Source organism: Thamnophis sirtalis, unplaced genomic scaffold, assembly GCF_051295495.1.
Source record: "Thamnophis sirtalis isolate CommonGarterSnake01/CBP01778 unplaced genomic scaffold, rThaSir2_p1.2 scaffold_1, whole genome shotgun sequence".
NCBI classification, from domain to species: domain Eukaryota; kingdom Metazoa; phylum Chordata; class Lepidosauria; order Squamata; family Natricidae; genus Thamnophis; species Thamnophis sirtalis.
The window spans coordinates 3929772-3949633 of NW_028261381.1; the positions used below are offsets into that span (position 1 = coordinate 3929772).

The 19862-nt window shown below is 38.1% G+C and overlaps 1 protein-coding gene across 6 annotated transcripts in view; it reads right to left on the bottom strand.

Moving 5' to 3' along the window:
• The window catches only part of ADAM23 (ADAM metallopeptidase domain 23), an 88909-nt gene that overhangs the window by 5219 nt on the left and 63828 nt on the right, over nucleotides 1-19862 (bottom strand). For 2 of the 6 annotated variants that reach the window (XR_015695604.1, XM_087706801.1), the window contains exons 21-24: nucleotides 19729-19848; nucleotides 19108-19276; nucleotides 17941-18052; nucleotides 8386-8476 (exon numbers count right to left, since the gene is read on the bottom strand). Coding sequence is in view for 5 of the 6 variants with exons in the window: in XM_087706801.1 (XP_087562927.1) it covers nucleotides 8386-8476; nucleotides 17941-18052; nucleotides 19108-19276; nucleotides 19729-19848 (492 nt within the window). In the remaining variant the exon portion in view is untranslated. Of the gene's footprint in view, nucleotides 1-8381; nucleotides 8477-11947; nucleotides 12039-17940; nucleotides 18053-19107; nucleotides 19277-19728; nucleotides 19849-19862 lie in introns of those variants that run through there. The other 4 variants (XM_087706806.1, XM_087706808.1, XM_087706814.1 and 1 more) reach the window with 3 other exon arrangements.

Here is a 19862-nt window from a genome sequence, read left to right on the forward strand (position 1 = left end):
AGGGTTAGGGTTAGGTTCAGGGTTAGGTTCAGGGTTAGGTTTAGGTTTAGGGTTAGGGTTAGGGTTAGGATTAGAGTTAGGGTTATTAGGTTGTTATTAGTTGTTTGTTGAAGGCGCGCTTTTGTTGGCGCGCTGTTGTCGGCATGCTTCTGTGCCCATTCATCGGCGCAATTTCTACCTCATGGTTTTCTCACCACGGTTTTGTCAGCACGCTTTTGTCGAGTGCGCATTTGTCGGTGAACCTTCATAGTGTACAGTATTCATCCTACGGCCAGTTATTTTACTTCTATTCTCATGTTACAACACTGGATATTTCTTGCATCTTGTTTACAAAATCTTAAGCCGCAATGACTTTTTTTTTTTACCTCAAAGACATCACAGAACACTAACAGACTAAAATGGTTCTCTCTGTGGACTTTATGAAAATGGAGATTTGAACACTACGCCTTCGCTACGTTTTCATACCCCAAAGTATTTTAATGATGTACGAGAAGAGATTAAAAATAATGCCCAAACCTACAATTTTCTATAGATTTATAACTATATAGTACAGTTAATCTTACATTCTAATGTCAATTATAGTGACAGTGTGTCTTAAAAACAATTTTAAAAGTTATGCATTTGACGGTGTATATGATATGCAACCATACATGGAAAAATTGGTCATATTTTGGGTTCTTTCCCTACCATAGCATCAGGGGTGGGTTTCTCGCCCCGTTCCAACCGGTTCGGTTGGAATGAGGCCGGCGGCGTCCTTGCGCACGCGTGCACGCGCGGGGCGCACGCATGCGTACTAGCGTCTGTGCGATGCTCCAGCTGCTCCTGGAGGATCGCGCAGGCGCTGTATGCGTCCTGCGCATGCGTGGAAGCGCAGAATTCATCAAAACCGGGTAAGGAGCAGGCGCGGGGGCGCGCGCGCGCGCGGGGGGGGCGCCTTCGCCGTTCCCGGAAGTTACTTACTTCCGGGTTCGGCGACCAACCGCGAACCGGTTGAAACCCACCCCTGCATAGCATCATCCCTCATCTACTGTTTTCATATGAAAACTAGCCTTATGGAAATTACCATATTTAATTTGAATTTGTGAATTCTACACTTTGTGCACTAAATATAGACAGCAGGGCTATTCCAACTCACAATTCTTCCACATTTAATCAGAATTAAATCTTGTTTATTTCCATCAGTTTTTTCCTCAATTAAGTATGCATGGGGTTGTACTCTACTTCAATTACTGGTCTGATAAAATCCCACTCTAGGAAATAATAACAATATGAAGCATACCATTAACATGAATTTATATCTCTATGTTCATGCAGGTGTATTTACTTTTTAAGCCATTATCCTTGCCACCTCTACTGAAAACCCCAATATCATCTACCTTATCTAGCAGTCTTTTAAATAGTTTGTAACTGATCTCACATGAAATAAAATCTCTTCTCCCAAATAGGAAAAAATGCCAGACAAAGCTGTGCATTTTGGAAGAAGAGAAATGTACTGCATGAGTTCAGATTTCATAAAATATATGCAAAGATTGTTACAATACTCATTTTAAAGTTTTACTATTTATGTTCGATCAATACAAGAAGAACATGACTATATCAACTCTATCGACTATAAATGCGTGGCACGACAAAACTGCGGTCCACTAAAGCGCGCCCGATTAAAGCGCGTCGCTGACGTCATCAGCAGCGCGACAACAGCGACCGCGGAGAAAAAAAGGCACTTTAAAAAGCGCTTTGAAAGCAAGCCGATTCACATTAAGGTAAGGGTTAGGGTTAGGGTTAGGGTTAGGGTTAGGGTTAGGTTAAGCGTTAGGGTTAGGTTTAGGGTTAGGTTAAGGGTTAGTGTTAGGTTTAGGGTTAGGTTAAGGGTTAGATTTAGGGTTAGGTTTAGGGTTAGGTTAAGGGTTAGGTTTAGGGTTAGGTTTAGGGTTAGGTTTCGGGGGGTTAGGTTTAGGTTTAGGGGTTAATTTTAGCTTTAGCGCTCACAGCGTGCTTTTTTCGTCGCGCTGTGATGACGTCAGGTACGCAGTTTCGTCGAGCGCGCTTTAGTCGACCGCGGTTTTGTGGTGGAACCTATAAATGAAATTTGCACATGGCCAGCAATTCTTTAAACATTCTTGGATAGTTTATTAATGTGATTTCAGCCCTCATAAAAACTGTTTTTATTTTATTACAACTAATTAAGATATGCTTGTAGTAACCTACCAGAACTATGTTTATTTACAATGTCTTGCTAGATAATTTTGCGATACCAACCTTATTAGAATAATCTTATAATATGTGGTTTCAAAGGCAGAATTTGATAAATATTCCATGAATACCAAAAAGTTGAAACTCGAAGCAAAATATGAAACATACTTGGACCAGATCAAAATATGAATCTTTGAGATTGTAATAAAAAAACCCTTCCATAAAGAAGGAAAGAATGTCTATGGTAGGAATGAAGTAAATGCTCTTCAAAATTAGAAAGTAATTTGTGTCATAGATCTAAAGGTCCTTTCAGAATAATTCAGAATAAGGACTAAAAGGATACAATTTTGATTGGGAAAAAAGAATGACAATATATCATTCTAGTTTTTTGACAATAGGCTGGGAAGAATAACAAGAAATTGGCAGTCTCTGGTATGGAGGAACAGTATGCAAAAACAGATTTTGCAATCCTACCTAACAGCAGGCAACTCCTTTTTTTATGCCAAACAAGAAAATAATTTAATTCCAGCCATACAATAAACTTTTAACAAAACATTTTAAAAAAACTTGCTTTGTATCCATCCATCCATCCATCCAGTCACCTCTGTGTCTTTTAAGAAATAAATGGCTTTAAAATGTATCAGTTTATCATGCACAACATCAATACAATTATTTATTTATTCAATTCCTATAATCACCCATCACAGTCAAATGAACATAATAATGCATACTATGAATTATATATTTTAATTAAAATTCGTTTGGATCATGGATACATGTTTGTGCTTAGAACATCCCAGAACAAGCTGGGATACAAACAAGGAGGGAAAGATCAATCTTAATTCAGAGCTCAGCAGCCCTATAAAACAACACTAATATTGTTTTATTCCCTATTATAACACTGATTCTAAGCAAGCATTAGGTTTATTCACGTATGTAGCTTTCACAAGATTTGTGAAAATAAGAATTCATATTTTTTTAGACACACCAAATCCTATAGAAATCTAGTATCTTCACTGAGGAATCTTTACAAAATGTTTACCCCAAAAATATTTGAATTCAACTTTTCATGCATCTGAAGAAAGTTAACAACTATCACATAAGTACTGAGAAGAATTTTAATTAGACAATATAGTATTATAATAGGAACATGAGTTGGATCCAGAAGTGCATGAATGAAAAGTCACATTTCTCATTAGGGACTGTCCTTCCCCCTCTTCTTCCCCCTCAAGCTATTCTCACGAATCTCATCCATTTTCTCCTTTTGCTGCAGATCTCGGTGTTTTTTTTCACCAAATGGAAGGGTCTCCTGCACCTCAGAGGATGTAGTGAGGATAAGGGGACAGAAATGTTCGGCTGGATGAAGGGTTTTAGTCATGATCCAGACCAGTGTTTTTCAACCTTGGCAACTTGAAGATGTCCGGACTTCAACTCCCAGAATTCCCCAGCCAGCATTCGCTGGCTGGGGAATTCTGGGAGTTGAAGTCCGGACATCTTCAAGTTGCCAAGGTTGAAAAACACTGATCCAGACTAAGAATACTCAGAAAAGAACATTCTCAGATAGGTATTATGATGCCATACTAAAACATTTAGCTGTTTCTATAGAATTATTCCATTTGACATTTGAAGACCTCCATTTTGCTTTTCTAAACTTAAAATATAATCTTAGATTATAGAATTGGATGTTGTTGCATACAGTAATATCATTAGCAGATAACATAAATATTCTTAGTTCTCTTAAGACTCTCGTACATACGAAATGCAGCAGCAACATATGAGAAGACCTATCTAGGTTCTAGTGAGAAAATCTACCTTCCCCACCCCAAAAATTTTTACCCCAAAGAAACATGCACTTCAAGCTGAGAGCTAGGCGAGGCCATCATATTTGAGGTTCTGCTACAGAATAAAATAGTTTTCTATAAAAAAGCAAGAGAACTATTAAGATGTTTACACTGCATGACTGTCCATACAGAGATATCAATTCATAATATTTCATATAATGTGTATTCAAATGTCACACAAGATGCAAAGTTCTATTTGAGTGGAGTTCTTTGAAGGTAAGATATGGTCACATATAAAGATCTGGAGGAAGAGGCATTTTTCTTAGACATTAAACTATTTTTTTTTCTTGAGCCCTTCCCCTCCTCTTCCTCATCAAATGCTTTATTTTGGAAAACAAAAACAAGCAAAAATGCTCCTAAAATTTGTCAAATGTCTTACTGAATTTTGGTGACATAATCTTGAGATCATAAAACACAATGTCCTTTGTCTATAACTGAGGACATTGCATGAATCCAACCAATTCAGGTTATTCAAGAAACTATGGATTAAACAAGTGTGTGAATCAAATCAATAACTACAACTTCTAGTAATTCCAATCAGTGTGGCGAGTAGTGAAGACTATTGAGAACTTTAGCTCAAGAACATTTGAAAGATCACCTCCCATAGACCGATTAGATCACACAGGTTAGGTCTCCTCCGGATTCCATCTGCCAGCCAATGTCGGCTGGCGACTCCCCGGGGGAGAGCCTTCTCTGTTGCAGCTCCAGCCCTCTGGAACGAGCTCCCTGTTGAAATCCGGACCCTTACTACCCTCCCGGCCTTCCGCAAAGCCATTAAGTCCTGGCTGCTCCAGCAGGCCGGGGGGCTTTCGAAATATCCAGCCCCTCGGAAATTGTGACTGTTGTATATTTTAATATGTTGTTTGTGTATTATTCCCCCTCCCTTGTTTTATTGTAAGCCGCCCGGAGTCCTTCGGGAGTGGGCGGCATACAAATCAATAAAACTCTAAACTCTAAGATTGGTTTCCCATCTCTGCATAGAATAGAGCTTTTTTTTAATTAGTTTGTATCATTGAATGATATGAGTACTACTCATTACAGTAGGAATTTCCATACTTGGTATTGCAGTTTTAATAATTAGTGCTTACTGTATTGATTTTGGTTAATGATAATTTCTGGTGCATGACTTATAAAGGAAATTAATTACACTATGCTTGTGCTACAGACCTAATAACAAGTCTCTAGCTACAAGCATTTGCTTTTTATGTGGGGAGAATAATGTGAAGTGGGCTAATGTCCTTACATCAATTCCCTCTGAAAGGCAGTAGAATTCCTGACATTAAGAAGTAAATTATTATCTCAATGATCTGAACAGAATTAAAAGCGGGACATGTTATTAGTAAGCATATTTCATATGTCCAAATAATATATAAACTACGCTAATTGCAAAATTAGTAAGATTTGTGTTTATTTGGTTTTATATAAAAATAGACCTTATTTTTGTTTTATAATTTGTATCAAATGATATAAGAGAAATACTTCCTTTTAACTTTCCCATGATACATTCTTTTGTTTAACAAATTAAACAAAAAAAACTCTCATAAGGAACTGGATGCAGTGTGTCCATGGGATTGGGGGGGGGAGATTTTTGAGGTGTGTTGCCATCTTGACTTTTTCTATCTCACCCCCTCCCCCCCCAATGCCCTAATGGTGAAGATAAATTATAAAAACTGCTTCCACATGACTAGAGCATGAAAGTTTCCTAGGCCCATTTACTAACTCTTACATAGGGCAATTGCATTAAAGCAACTGTTTACTATTAAGATTTTGCCGAATCATTCTCATGAAGCATTCTACCCTAGAAAGAAATCTTAAACGTCACCCTATCAACCCCCCCCCAAAAAAATGTATGTCCTCTTTCGGTATCTATATGTGTGCGATGGACATGATCTTTCTCGGGATGGAGCGCCCCAGATTGGGGGTCTGAGAGCCCCTTTTATTGAGATAGGACAAAGGCAGGAGGAGCAATAGCATGTGGTTAAAAACAGCCTGTAAAAGTACAATTTCTAATCTACTGCTCAGGGAAGTTATATGGTCAAATCCTGGGCGTCATTGGTAGGGCACATCTCAGGATGTTATGTTATGAACTATCAGGATGTTATGGAGTTTTAGGAGTTTGTTTTCTCCTGTGTGGTTCAGCGTGGCTCTGCATGCCCTGTTATGAACTGGGCCATGGGTGACCCACACCTACACAAGGAACTATATTACAACATATGTGTAGTATTTTATATGGAGATACAAAAGTCCTATCTTCTTTATTTAGCTTAAGGAGAAAAAATGAGACAGCCATGAACTTGCAAACATTTCTTTCTTAGTTTCAAATTCAGATTCTTGGGAAAGTCACTTGGACTTGTACGGATCAGGTTGTTTTATTTTTAAATTGCCTTTTATGTTGGGCCATATCTACCATGCTGTTATTTTGTTAGATATTTTTCAAAATTCTATTTTTTTCCCACTGCCAATTCGAGGAGTCAAAATCATTATATGTTTACTTTTAGGAATACATAAAGCTACAAAAGTGTGGTATAGAGGCATCAGCTGTATAAATCAAATTATTCTTAAAATACGTACGTAAATGCTGAAATAACTCATTGCAAAATAGTTCCAGTCAAGGTACAGAGGGATAAAAGAGGTTATGAAATGAGTATGAGTTTCTCTGTATATACAAATGATTTTACACATTTTACAGATTGGGGTTTCTGTCAAGAGGAAGGCTGTCTATCAATTATACTGCTTGATTTAAACTATGCTCTCCCGAGATGAAAATATTAGTTTTGCGATTTGGTTCAAATTTCAGTTTCATACTACTTGGGTTTAAATTACATATTTTCACTGACCTTATCAGTTTTCCTTTTGCAAAAATGAATTATTTATTGTGTTCTTGGAATTTAATACAGTATTAATTTTGACATTTGGGAATTGAACTGTTTTGCATTCAGGCTTCCTGGGCCCTCCTGAAGCCCTCAAAGTAGCATTTTGTAACTAACTACTCTTTTTAGAGCGACGTTTTTGCACTGGTCATGTCCACGGCAATTTCACAAGCTTCTTAGGTTGAAGATCTCCAATACTATCCAAGGAGTCAGATGCCGTAATTTGCTGCATTACAAAGATGCCTTTCAGACAGAGGTGGGTTCCTACCAGTTCGCACCTATTCGGTAGAACCGGTTCGTCAAATCTACCCAACCGATTAGAAGAGGTTCCACCAGTGGACCTGGAAAGCAGGCCACACCTACAGAAGAGGTTCCAAATTTTTTTGAAACCCACCACTGGTCCTTGGATATGATTATTCTACACTATCATGCTCCTATTTATAAAACTCAGTTTTGCCTCTGTGAAAGGTGTAAGGATGACTACTGCGTTTGTGGTGCAATCAGAACATTGCGTGTGTTGAAGTTGTTTTAACGCAAACCAGAGATGCCTTTTAAAAAACAAGTTTACATCCTATTCTTATGCATGCCAGTGCTGTGTGTGAGGTAATTTATGGTGGTTCTGACAAGTGTTGTCGGCATCTTCATATCCGGTCACATGGGTGGCAAGCCACTCCCATCCGGTCACATGGGCAGCAAGCCACTCCCACAAAGGAGGCCACAAATTGTTGTTTAAATTGTTAAATTGTTGTTTAAATTGTTCTGTGCAAGTGAGTCAGAGGTGGGTTCCTACCAGTTCGCACCTCTTCGGTAGAACCGATTCATCAAATCTACCGAACTGGTTAGAAGAGGTTCCACCAGTGGACCCGGAAAGCAGGCCACACCTACAGAAGAGCTTCCAAATTTTTTGAAACCCACCACTGGTCCTTGGATGTGATTATTCTACACTATCATGCTCATATTTATGAAACTCAGTGCCTCTGTGAAAGGTAAGGATGACTACTGCGTTTGTGGTGCAATCAGAACATTGCGTGTGTTGAAGTTGTTTTAACGCAAACCAAAGATACCTTTTAAAAAACACATTTACATCCTATTCTTATGCATGCCAGTGCTGTGTGTGAGGTAATTTAAGGTGGTTCTGACAAGTGTCGTCGGCATCTTCATATCTGGTCACATTGGCGGCAAGCCACTCCCACAAAGGAGGCCACACCCACAGAGTAGGTTCGAACAATTTTTGAAACCCACCCACTGCTTTCAGACTATGTTGGGGGGTCTCTATTAGATGCTCTATATTGCAACTTTACATCCAGGTGACATTTCTGAGATTTCTTAAAAAGATACTTGTTCTTTTACAAAATGTGGATTCTTTTTTTTTTTTTAAAGTAAACCGTGACTGGAGATCTTGTAGCAGGAACTCAAAATCTGGTGATGTAAGCAGGAAGTAGTGCTATAGCCACTGGAAAAAAAAGACATGCGGCATTGCTTACTTAAAGCCCCATCCTGTCCCCCCAAGGACAATAGCTGCTACCAGGATGGCACCAGCGATGGAGCCTATTATAAGATTTGTGGCACTAGGACCTGTGACAAAGGATGATGGGAAGAAAGAGATCAGAACCAACCACTTAATTCATTCACATCCAGGGAAATGTAGTAAAACAATTTAAAACAAATGAGCTATTTAAGTTATATGAAAGAAACATTTTCGAATGGGCCAAAGTTATTTAAAAACTACATGAAGACTTTTTTTTTTAAAAGATAGATGAATTATCTATCATGCTCCCATATACAAACTAACACTTCCCTAGAATACTTCGTACTAATGAAACTTTGGACTTCAGTTTAAACTTATCTAAACATTTATAAAGCCACAGATATCTTACAATTTTGCAGTATTCAAACATTTTTAAGTAAAAAAAAGTCAGAAAGTATGTTTCTTTGATGGACAACTAACTTTTTGAATTATTGGATGAGGTTTGGAAGAATTTTGAAGAGCGAAAAAAGAAAAAAAATCAGCATCAGGAGAAACAGGGAAAAATTACAAAGACAACTAAAAATAACAAAAAACAAGAATAGCTAAATTGGCCCATGAAAATAAGTGCAAAACCTGGAAATCCAATCACCTATCAAGTGATAAGTCCTGGATCTATTCTTTCACATTTTATTTACATTTCATGTACACTGAAAAATACTTTTGTTTAGTAACTTAAGTAAATGTCTCCTCTGGCACTGTAAATCATTGTATACTTGAGTATTTCCATCAAAGCTGACCCTTAAAACAACGAACACCATCACTATTTTACTTCTCAAATGCAATCACCACAAAATGATACATATCTGATTTAATCTTTTGTCTTAGATTCACAGTATAATCTTTTAAAAAGCAGGACAACGATCAGAGATGATTTTGAACAAGTGCTACTGCTGTTTTAAAAAAAACCCCATAGTTAAAACTAATCTGGACATTTAAAAACAGCTTGTTTTTAAACTTTAGAAAGCAGGATGTTGTGCAAGTGCTATTGGAAATTGTGATTATTTATACAGGAAGCAATTATTTGTTTTATCTCAGTCTTAATACCTACAAGCATGCCTGTCTTTTTTTTATTTGCTCCCCTGCGAGATAGCTAGTTTTGTTATGTGTAAATAACAGAAAGGATGGCGTGCCTGAAAATAGCGTCTCCTGCTATTAAAACGAAGAGCACTTTGTATTTACAATATGGGGAATTCTCCATGTTCCTTCCTGGCAAGGAATTTCTTATGCCTGGTGTGATTCTTGGCTTGAAGGTCATCTTTAAACCATCTACCCATAGAAGAGCTTCACCTGAGTCAACCTTGTAGCACGAGGATGGATATCTAATAATGAATTCAAGATATACATTTGCAAACATCTTTTCTTATGAAAATGGTGGCATGCAAATATAGAAGACTGCTTTTGGCAATTTAGAGAATAACAAATTTGATAATCCAAACTGGATTCCCTTAGTGCAGCAAGTTAATTCCCTTTGACAATCAAGGACTTAATCTGCCCGGTGACTGCTAGGTTAAAACATTCTCTTCTATTAGATTCTGACTAATGCAATATAGAAAAATCAATTCCTCTAATGAGGGACATCCTACTTTTCTTTCCTTTATAATGAGCTGAGGTGGCGCAGTGGTTAAATGCAGCACTGCAGGCTACTTCAGCTGACTGCAGTTCTGCAGTTCGGCGGTTCAAATCTCACCGGCTCAAGGTTGACTCAGCCTTCCATCCTTCCGAGGTGGGTAAAATGAGGACCCGGATTGTTGTTGGGGGCGATATGCTGACTCTGTACACCGCTTAGAGAGGGCTGAAAGCCCTATGAAGCGGTATATAAGTCTAACTGCTATTGCTATAATAAAGGATCTCCACAAGGAACTTAATATCCAGCCTGATGAAGAATGATAGTTTCCTCATTTAATGATGTTTCAGCTGCTGCTAGATAGAAATTCAATGCTACTGTTATGAAATCAAGTTTTACTGAAAAATTGTAATAGTTTGGATTAATAATGAATGTTCTGTAACATGCATATATTTATCATTTCTTAAAACAAAACAGGAGGCAGATCACACACTGATGAAAAAAAGTAAAGTCATTAGTTATGATAGTATTACTGCAACTAATGACAAAGTAACTTTGATTTTAAGAAAATCTAATTTTAGATGAATCTTCATAACAAAAAATTAGAATCCTCTCCTTTTCTCTACAGCCACTAGTGACCACTAAAGCTGCGTCTGCTTTCTTTGGTAGCTCAATCTTCCTAACATCAGGTATGTCACCATCAGGTTGAAGAACAAGGTGGATGGACGGATGCAGTGTTATTGAAAATGTGCAGTTATCTTTAAAAAATCTGCTGTTCTAGAAACAACAGCAGAATAATTTCTTGATTTCCTAAATACCGTTCAGTAGGCAGAATATATAGGAGCATGCATTATTTAGAAGGAAATCAAGTAAAAAAAAAATCAAATATTGCTCGAAAGAATATCTAATGATGTTCCCATAAAGTTCCTAAATGGTTGTACTTATTTTTGGCCAAGTAAATGGTGGACACATCAATAATACTCATGTTGACTATTTCAAAATGATTCATCTCATTTAATATAAATGTTCATAATAGCCGTGATCCAACACACACAACAGATACGGTCAGATGGGGAGTCCTAGGATCATCGAAATAGCCTCTTGCTAGGCCAAGAAAACGTACATGGTCCTCCCAGCATTGGTGAGAATGCACATCCAGTGCATCTTTGGATGTTCACTGGCTGTGCATGAAGAAAACTGTTTCCATGTTCAGAGCTCCCTTACTCAGCTAAGGGGAAACAGTGCCAAACATTGATTTCAGAGTTTCTTAACTGTAGTCACTTTAAAGCAGTGTTTCTCAACCTTGGCGACTTTAAGTCCTGTGGACTTCAACTCCCAGAATGCCCCAGCCAGCACAGCTGTGCTGGCTGGGGCATTCTGGGAGTTGAAGTCCACAGGACTTAAAGTCGCCAAGGTTGAGAAACACTGCTTTAAGGTGTGTAGACTTCAGACATGCTGGCTGAGGTATTCTGGGAGCTGGAATCCAGACATTTTAAAGTGGCCAAGATTGGAAAACAGTGATTTGGGCAATTCTGCTTCTTAATTATTTAAATCATATACTTTTACTTACTATTCCCTTCTGGCAATAAACCAAATTATATCAAGTGCACTAAGATCGATTTATACATTTTTTTTTAAAAAAGGTATAATAATTTTTTGAAATCTCGTTTATAATTTGGAGCATTGAAAACACATAAACATTGAATTGCATTAATTACGGTGCTACACAATTGACAAACGTTTTGTTTTATGCCCCACATTATCCCAGACCAGGAGAGAGTTAAACAGTTGCATGATGAGCATATCATACGGCACAAATGTTCAAATCACATGACAAATACAGTCACCACAGAACACGAAGCTAGTTGGAGAACACAGGGGGACCAGATGCGTACAGTTACCTAACACAGTAGGCACCAAAACATCAAGCTCCGAAACTAATAAATATGCTTACTCTATTCCCCACCCTGTGCCTCCAAATATCACCCCCAGGGCCAGAAGGGTCCCTGCCACTCCACCTATAAGCCTGTTAGTGGCCATGCTCACTGTATAGAGGGAAGAGGGAAGATCTTTTAAAAAGACAAGTCATCACATACGTAAAGATCTGAAAAGAAAAAAAAAATCACATGGCGCCTTAAAAGGATGTACCGTTTTTCCGTCACTCGCTTTGTAGAAAATGCATTTTAGCAGTTCTGGAGATAATCCGGCATATTTAAGTGCAATTTGTTTTAAAAATTGATCCATGTTCTGTAATGCAATCACAGGTGGAGCTGTAACAAGGAAGATGATGGGCCTGGATTGGCTACAGTGTCAGCCTCTGCTTTGCTGCTGCTTCGGCTGCCATGAAACGGGGAGGGAGGGCATGGTATTTGGGAGGGGTTTACTAATTGTGCTGGAGGAAGATTCTGGAGTTCTGCTGCCTGTCGGACTACACATGCGGAGGAGGTTCCCGCCAAGGCTAACGGCACCGACATTCCATCTTAGTGATGCCTTTTGAAGTTATCTCACACCTGACACTTAGGAGAATTATGATTGGACTGTAACTGGGATGCCAAGGGGTGGGGAATGGGTTATTCTATATATCAATCGCTTTCGCGCCTAAATAATCAGTCTTCGCTTTGCTACGCCTTTAATCATTTATAATTAGTAAAAGTACACTTGATTTCTACCTATGTAGTCTCGTGGTCCTAATTACTCAATGAAGAGGTGCTGACATACAGTTTTTGTAGCTTCTTTGCAGTTTGCACGCACTGAAATGTTTGAAATGTTTATTGCATTTGTATGCCGCCCTATCCCGAGAGACTAACTGCAAAAGATGTACATTGAAACGGTGCTTCTCTTCTGTTTATGCAATCAACTAGAGTTCTCCTATTTCAGGGCCTTACCAAATGGCTAGCTTTAAATAGAAAATATGCACCCGTTTCCTGCTGAAAATAATGAGTGATGCTCACAGCCTAAGGACCATCCAAGGAGAGAGAGGAAAGAAAGGGCATTCTGTTCAACTCTCAACTAACACTAGCCCATAAACATGTCAGTATGCACCGAGGGATACATTGGTTTGATCGGCCTTCATTATAAATGCTAGAGGTCCCAACCTTCGTGACCCGTCAAAACCGCGCTCGACTAAGCCGCGCCCGATTAAACCGCGTCGCTGATGTCATCAACAGGGCGACAACAGCCAGCGCGGAGAAAGAAGGGCGCTTTAAATAGCGCTTTGAAAGCAAGCCGATTCAACTTAAGGTAAGGGTTAGGTTTAGGGTTAGCTTTAGGGTTAGCTTTAGGGTTAGGTTAAGGGTTAGGGTTAGGTTTAGGATTAGGTTAAGGGTTAGGTTTAGGGTTAGGTTTAGGGGGGTTAGGTTTAGGTTTAGGTGTTAATTTTAGGTTTAGCGTTTACAGCGTGCTTCTGTCTCCGCGCTGTTGTCGCCCTCTTGATGACGTCAGCTACGCGATTTCGTCGAGCGCGGTTTAGTCGAACGCGGTTTTGTGGTGGAACCCCAACCTTGGCAGATGTGTGGACTACAAGGTGGAGAAACACTGCTCCAGAGAATACAGTACTGATGACTGTTTAAAAGCACATATTCTATGACCAAATAACAACACACTACTGTACTATTGGGAGTATGTTGCATTATGATCAATGAGCCAAACAGCCAAGAAAACTTTTGATTATGGTCTTTACATTTTTTAAAAAAAGCATTCCCTAAATATGGCAAATATTTAAGATGAAAAAATGTTACTCAAATCATTCCAGGATTTTTAGGACTGTAGAAAGTATAGAAAATTAGAGGGGGGGGAAACGTGGATATGAATCTGTGCGTGACCCGACAAATGTGCGTCCGACAACAGCGCGCCCGACAAAACCGCGGCGACAAAACCGCGACGTCAAAGGCGTGTCGACAAAAGAGCGCCGACAGAAGCGCAATTACGGTTAAGGTAAGGGTTAGGGTAAGGGTAAGAGTAAGGGTAAGGTTTAGGGTTAGGGTTAGAGCGCGCTTCTGTTGGTGCGCTATTGTTGGCGCGCTTCTGCGCTCATTCGTCGGCGCGATTTCGAACTCGCAGTTTTTTCCCAGCAGTTTTGTCGGCGCGCTTTTGTCGAGCGTGGATTTGTCGGTGAACCGCGCCCCACTGGGAGGTCCAACCTAGAACCCTGGCCAATGCAAACAATCTGTGCAAAGTCTGAGCTATCGGCCACTATTACAAATGGTTCTCTAGAAGGATTCCTTTAGCTTTCTAGCAGCAGATGAAATAGTTGATTCAAACTGTTCATCTCTAGTTTGTCTGGGCAAGCAGAGGATCCCACATGGCTGCCTATCCACCAAACCTAACATTTCATTCATAACCCACTAATGGTTATGTACCGATACACTTATTAATGACGAGGCCCAAAATCATATCATGTTCAACATAAAATTCATTTATGCTGGTGTGACGTGAATCTGTCCTGGTTCTTCAAAACTAGGTCTGGCATCTTCCATGACACTGGATTTTCCTTCCCAATTAGAAACACATAAATGCAAGAGACTTTTAACTGTTTCTAGTGTCTAAAATTTTAACTCCACATAAAAATGGATTTCCTTTCCAATCTAGCCTTACAATTCTGCACTCTTTCTAATAAAACAACTGGTATATTCCAACTAGCAACTACTTACCATTAACAAAAGGGAAGGGAAATATTCTAATCTATTAACCAGAATTTTAAAAAAAGATAGTTGGTTGTGCATGTTGGGGTTATTTTTCTTTATGTTATGGCAACATCTTATAAACTTTATAAAAAATTAATTTGGAAGATAAGACTACACTGAGTATGAATCAAAAGCAATTTGAATTCAAGAGGAAAAATGGGATGTAATATAAGACATGTAAATATTCAACTGAGGTTCATCCTAACTTTTTACAGGTTTAGAATTTAGGAATTAGGTTCAAAAATATGCTTCTGAAAGCTCTGGGTTTTTGATGTGTGGAATATCCTTATTTGAGATAATAAAATAATGTGAGAAATGTGCTTCTGTCTCTGTGGGATAAATAGCAATATAGGGTGTCTTGCCCGGATGTCAGATGATGTCTTCCTCCAGATCTCACAGAATCTCACCAATGCTAAAACATCTTCCGTCGAAGCCTTTCTGGGGCAGTTATGTTATTTTACTAAATAAGTACCAAACTGTATTTTAAATTCCCAATGACTCTCTACCTTCAGGCTCACGATGCGATTTATTATCCTATCCACCTGGAAATTATTTCATTGGGAAAAGTTGTTTAAATATTGATTGTATGAACATCTCTTGCGGTTCTAACTCTTAATCTTACATTTCAAAGTTTTTTCTCTGACTTTAGAACCTGAAATGTGTAAAAGGACTGAAGGAAATGAAGTACACAAATGCAGTGAAAACAACAAGATGGTTTGTATAATTTTTGTTATAATGTGTAACTTTTGCAACGTACGACAATTATTTTCAACTTTCAAGTTTTATAAAAATCTCAGAGCTACAGATATCCTCAGCTTACGACCACAATCGAGCCCAAAATTTCCATTGCTAAGCAAGAAAGTTAAGTGAGTTTTGCCCCATGTTAGGACCTTTCTTGCCACAGTTGTTAAGTGAATCACTGTACTTGTTAAATTAATAGCACGATTGTTAAGTGAATTTTGCTTCCCCAATGACTTTGCTTGTCAGAAGGTTGCAAAACACATGACTCTGCGACGCTGCAACCGTCATAAATATAAGTCAGTTGCCAAGTGTCCAAAGTTTGATCATGTGACTGTGGGGATGCTGAACCAGTTGTAAGTGTGAAAAAGAGTCATAAGTCACTTTTTCGGTGCTTTGTAACTTTTAACAGTTACTAAATAGCAATAGCAATAGCAGTTAGACTTATATACCGCTTCATAGGGCTTTCAGCCCTCTCTAAGCGGTTTACAGAGTCAGCATATCGCCCCCACAGTCTGGGTCCTCATTTCACCCACCTTGGAAGGATGGAAGGCTGAGTCAACCTTGAGCCGGTGAGATTTGAACCGCCGAACTGCAGATAGCAGTCAGCTGAAGTGGCCTGCAGTACTGCACTCTAACCACTGCGCCACCTCGGCTCTTGAAGGGTTGTAAATTGAGGACTTACCTGTATTAGTTTACCTAGTCTATTGAAGCCAACTGAAATAGTTTTACACTTTAAGAATGTTAAAACTTACAGAGCATAGGGAAAACCTTTTTTGGGGGGGTCATAGTGTAACACTGAAAATATTTTTAGTTGTGGAGGTTTTCATTTCCAAATTGAAATTATAGTCTGCATTATCTAAATGAAATGCAAAATTAGAAAATTTTAAAACTAGGAACTGGAGAAAAATTGGGAGGCAAAGACTTCTGTCTTCTATTTCTATTACACAAATCTTTTCTTCGTATACTGGCTTTAATGTTCTTTCAATACCAGTCTGTTCTCATCTGCTCTTCATGTCTCCTATTCTAGAAATTCCTTATTTTTATCAAGTCTGGGCTTATCCAAAGAAGTTTCAAAAGATTTCCCAAATCAAATTTTCCTTCAAACCCATTAGAATTCTATTTTCCACAAAGAGGTTTTATTACTTTAGAAGTAAGAAAGGATCGGCAAAATATTGTCACGGGAGAACAACCTTAGTAATACTTATTTTCAGGGGATTTTTATATATTTATTACTGAAGCTTTCATTTAGGAAAAGCATAAGGCTGGAGAGAGAAGAGAAAAGTTACATTTAAGCCCTGCTTTTTGATCTAAAATAACACAATATAGGACTGGAAAAGCCTTGTACCTATTTCTAGAGCTAATCCCAGGGGTCTTCTAGTTCTGTCCTGTTACCATTTATGAATCTCTGATCAGTTTTACATAATTTCATGAATTTCTAGCATTTATATTAGCTTTGGTCCTCTTGAAATTTTCATATGTTTACAATCTACCAGTAACATTCCATTCTTTTACTAGGGTAGTCTTAAATTTACACACATCAAAAGCACTAAAACCCCATATAAGTAGCATATCTATCAGAATTAATTTCTGTATAATGATGAATACAGAGTAAAATACCATTCAGAAACCCTGGCCCCCCACTATTAGTAGATTGTGTTCTTATAGTTATTATTCCTTCCCGCCTGCTAATTTATGGATTTATGGTGGAATTAAATGGTTTCTAAAATCTTAGGTAGTAAGAATGGGCATGAAAATACAGTAACAAAATTCAAAATCATTCAAGTATTCAAATGATGCCCATTTAAAAATGAAAACTGCTACTCAATCATATTTGAGTGTTTTTTTCTCAATGTATTTTTTAAAATTATGTATTAGGGATCCTATAACGGATTTAAAGAGGCTTTTTTGCATTCAGAATATTTAAATCAATAGTCATGCTGCAGTTAAAAAAAATCTATTAAGTTGCAAAAATAAAAAAATAAGTAACTTTGATTTTTACAAATATATATTAATATCCTGTAACTTTTTTATTAGGTTCATGTTAAACAATCCAGGGCTTTATTTCCTATATACACTTCCAATCCAACTAAATTTAAACGGAAGTTCTATATGCAGAGAACTGTGCTACGACCTCTGAAAATATCCAAGAATATTAGATTACTTCTATAATTACATTATTTTAATAAAGGGTTTTTAAAAATTTAAAAATGTAATCTTTATTATTATATAAACATACTTATACATTTAAAGTGTTAGACATTTTGTCAGACCGATAGGTAGAATTATTATTAGAATGAATTATGATAATATATATTTTTCTATATTTTAGAAAAATAACAAAATTAAAAAAATATTTTCATATCATTGCTTTTTGTGAAATACCTCCTGAAACGTTGGTGTAAAACTTGTATACAAAGAAATAAAGTATACATAATAGTTTAATAGTTTTCAAATGCTTTGTTACAAATGTTCCTGTTAATAATATAAATTATATGGTGGTAAAAGGAACTGAAATCACACAAACCCTTTGGTCCACTTGGTTTCTCTGAGTCATCTTTCCTTCTAGGATCAAACATGCTACAATCTGTACCTGCCCAAGTAGTGTTACAAATGCAGGTGGCTTCATTACTGCAGACCTAAAAAAAAAAGTTGGCATATATTAGTATGTTCTGACCCCCCTCGTCGAACACCAACACACACTCCGAGCCAAAGATATGTTACGGCATTTAATTAACAGACAGACAGGTCCTTGCAAACTGGCATAGACAAACTTGGGCAGCAATCCAGCACAGATAAGCCGTGGCAACAATCCAGCCTGCCAAGCTCACAGTAATGTTCTCCAACATTAGTTACTGCGTTGACTTCTGCAAGAGGGGCGTGTGCACAAGCAGTCCTTTTATAGTCTGGAGAGGAGCCTAATGACGACCAGCTGAGTGCAATTATCTCCTGTAATTGCGTAATTGTTCCTTACGCCTATTAGCTCTCCGGTGCCGGGCATCTAGGAACAACTCCCTTTGCTCCTCCCCACTGCTGACATCCGGATCACACTCCCTTGTCTCCTCCCCACTGGTCCAAGGCTCAGGCGCCTCCTGGTGGCCAACCAGCCTCTCTGCGCCCTGCTCGGAGTCAGAACCCTGTCCAGGGTCCTCCACATCCTCCAGAGCCGACTCATAGGGCCCTTCGCTGTCAGAGTCTGGTGGCAGCTCCAACGGCTCCTGCTGGGCCACAACATTAGTGTATCATTAAAATGGTGTCTTGGAGGAGACTGAGTAGAATAAGGGCTTCTCTTTGGAGAATGCTCCACTGGTGTCTTTGGCTAGCTATATGCTACCAGAGACACAAAGTCCTCTTATCATCACAGGAGAATCTGACTTGTCCCAGTGTTCCTTCAGAAACACACGTGGCCCAGTTAGCATAGGAACGCCCAGCAATGAGCAATTACTAGCTTATAAGTTAAAATGCTTTCATTCTAGAATAAAAAAAGAATCTGTAGTAGAAGAAAGTATCTCCAAGACTGGCTAAATTAGTGAAAGTTAAACAATGTGATGAAAAGGCAAATTCTTGTACATCCTATCAGGAATTTATGCTTCCTGTCTTCATGTGCAAAGTCATCCATATAGATTAGAAGTAAGAAAAACGTTTTTTTTCCATGAAATAGGTGTGTCACGTATATTGCTGACCTGGGACTTACCCCATGTCCCGAACAAACTTTTCCATTAGCATCCATAGGACAACTGCTTATGTTCAAGGACTGAATGGAGAGGCATCTTCGGTCCATACACATCATATTAGGACCACAGGGAGTCCCGTCTTCTACATATCCTAAATCTGTTTCATCATCTAAAAGTACATGTGCACAACTACAAGAAGAAGTTTTAAAATGTTACAAGCATTATTAAACTTCGTCAGAATAAATAGATGTAAAATATTTATAGGATGCATAACCTGAAAATCTAGGAAGTAAAATAATATGATTATTTTTTCATTCTATTTATGGATGTTTGGGGTTTTTTTGGACAATTTTGTGCGTCCAAATAAGAAACAGACTGAAATAAAAGAAAAATTAAAATTAATTTGGCAACATTGAAAGAATGAAATTTAAAATTATCTCAATGAAGCAATAGAATAATTTTACATGTGTATTAAATAACCTATTCAGAAGCCAGTAGAATGAAAAAAAAATCATTAAAGTCAACTAATTAGATGTGGTTTTAAATTAATTTATTGAGAAACAATCTGAATGTGCTTGATGTTCAAATGTTTAGGTAAACTGAAAAAGCCAGTCTTGCACACTGAACCAAATTTTACATACCTGCAATTCACTACAACACCTTGGTGGAAAAAAGAAGTTGGAATAATTTCTCCCTGAAGGTAACCAATTCGTGGAGCCCCATCAAGATTTGCACAAAGCAATAATCCACAGAAGACGTCGCTGTAAGACAAAGA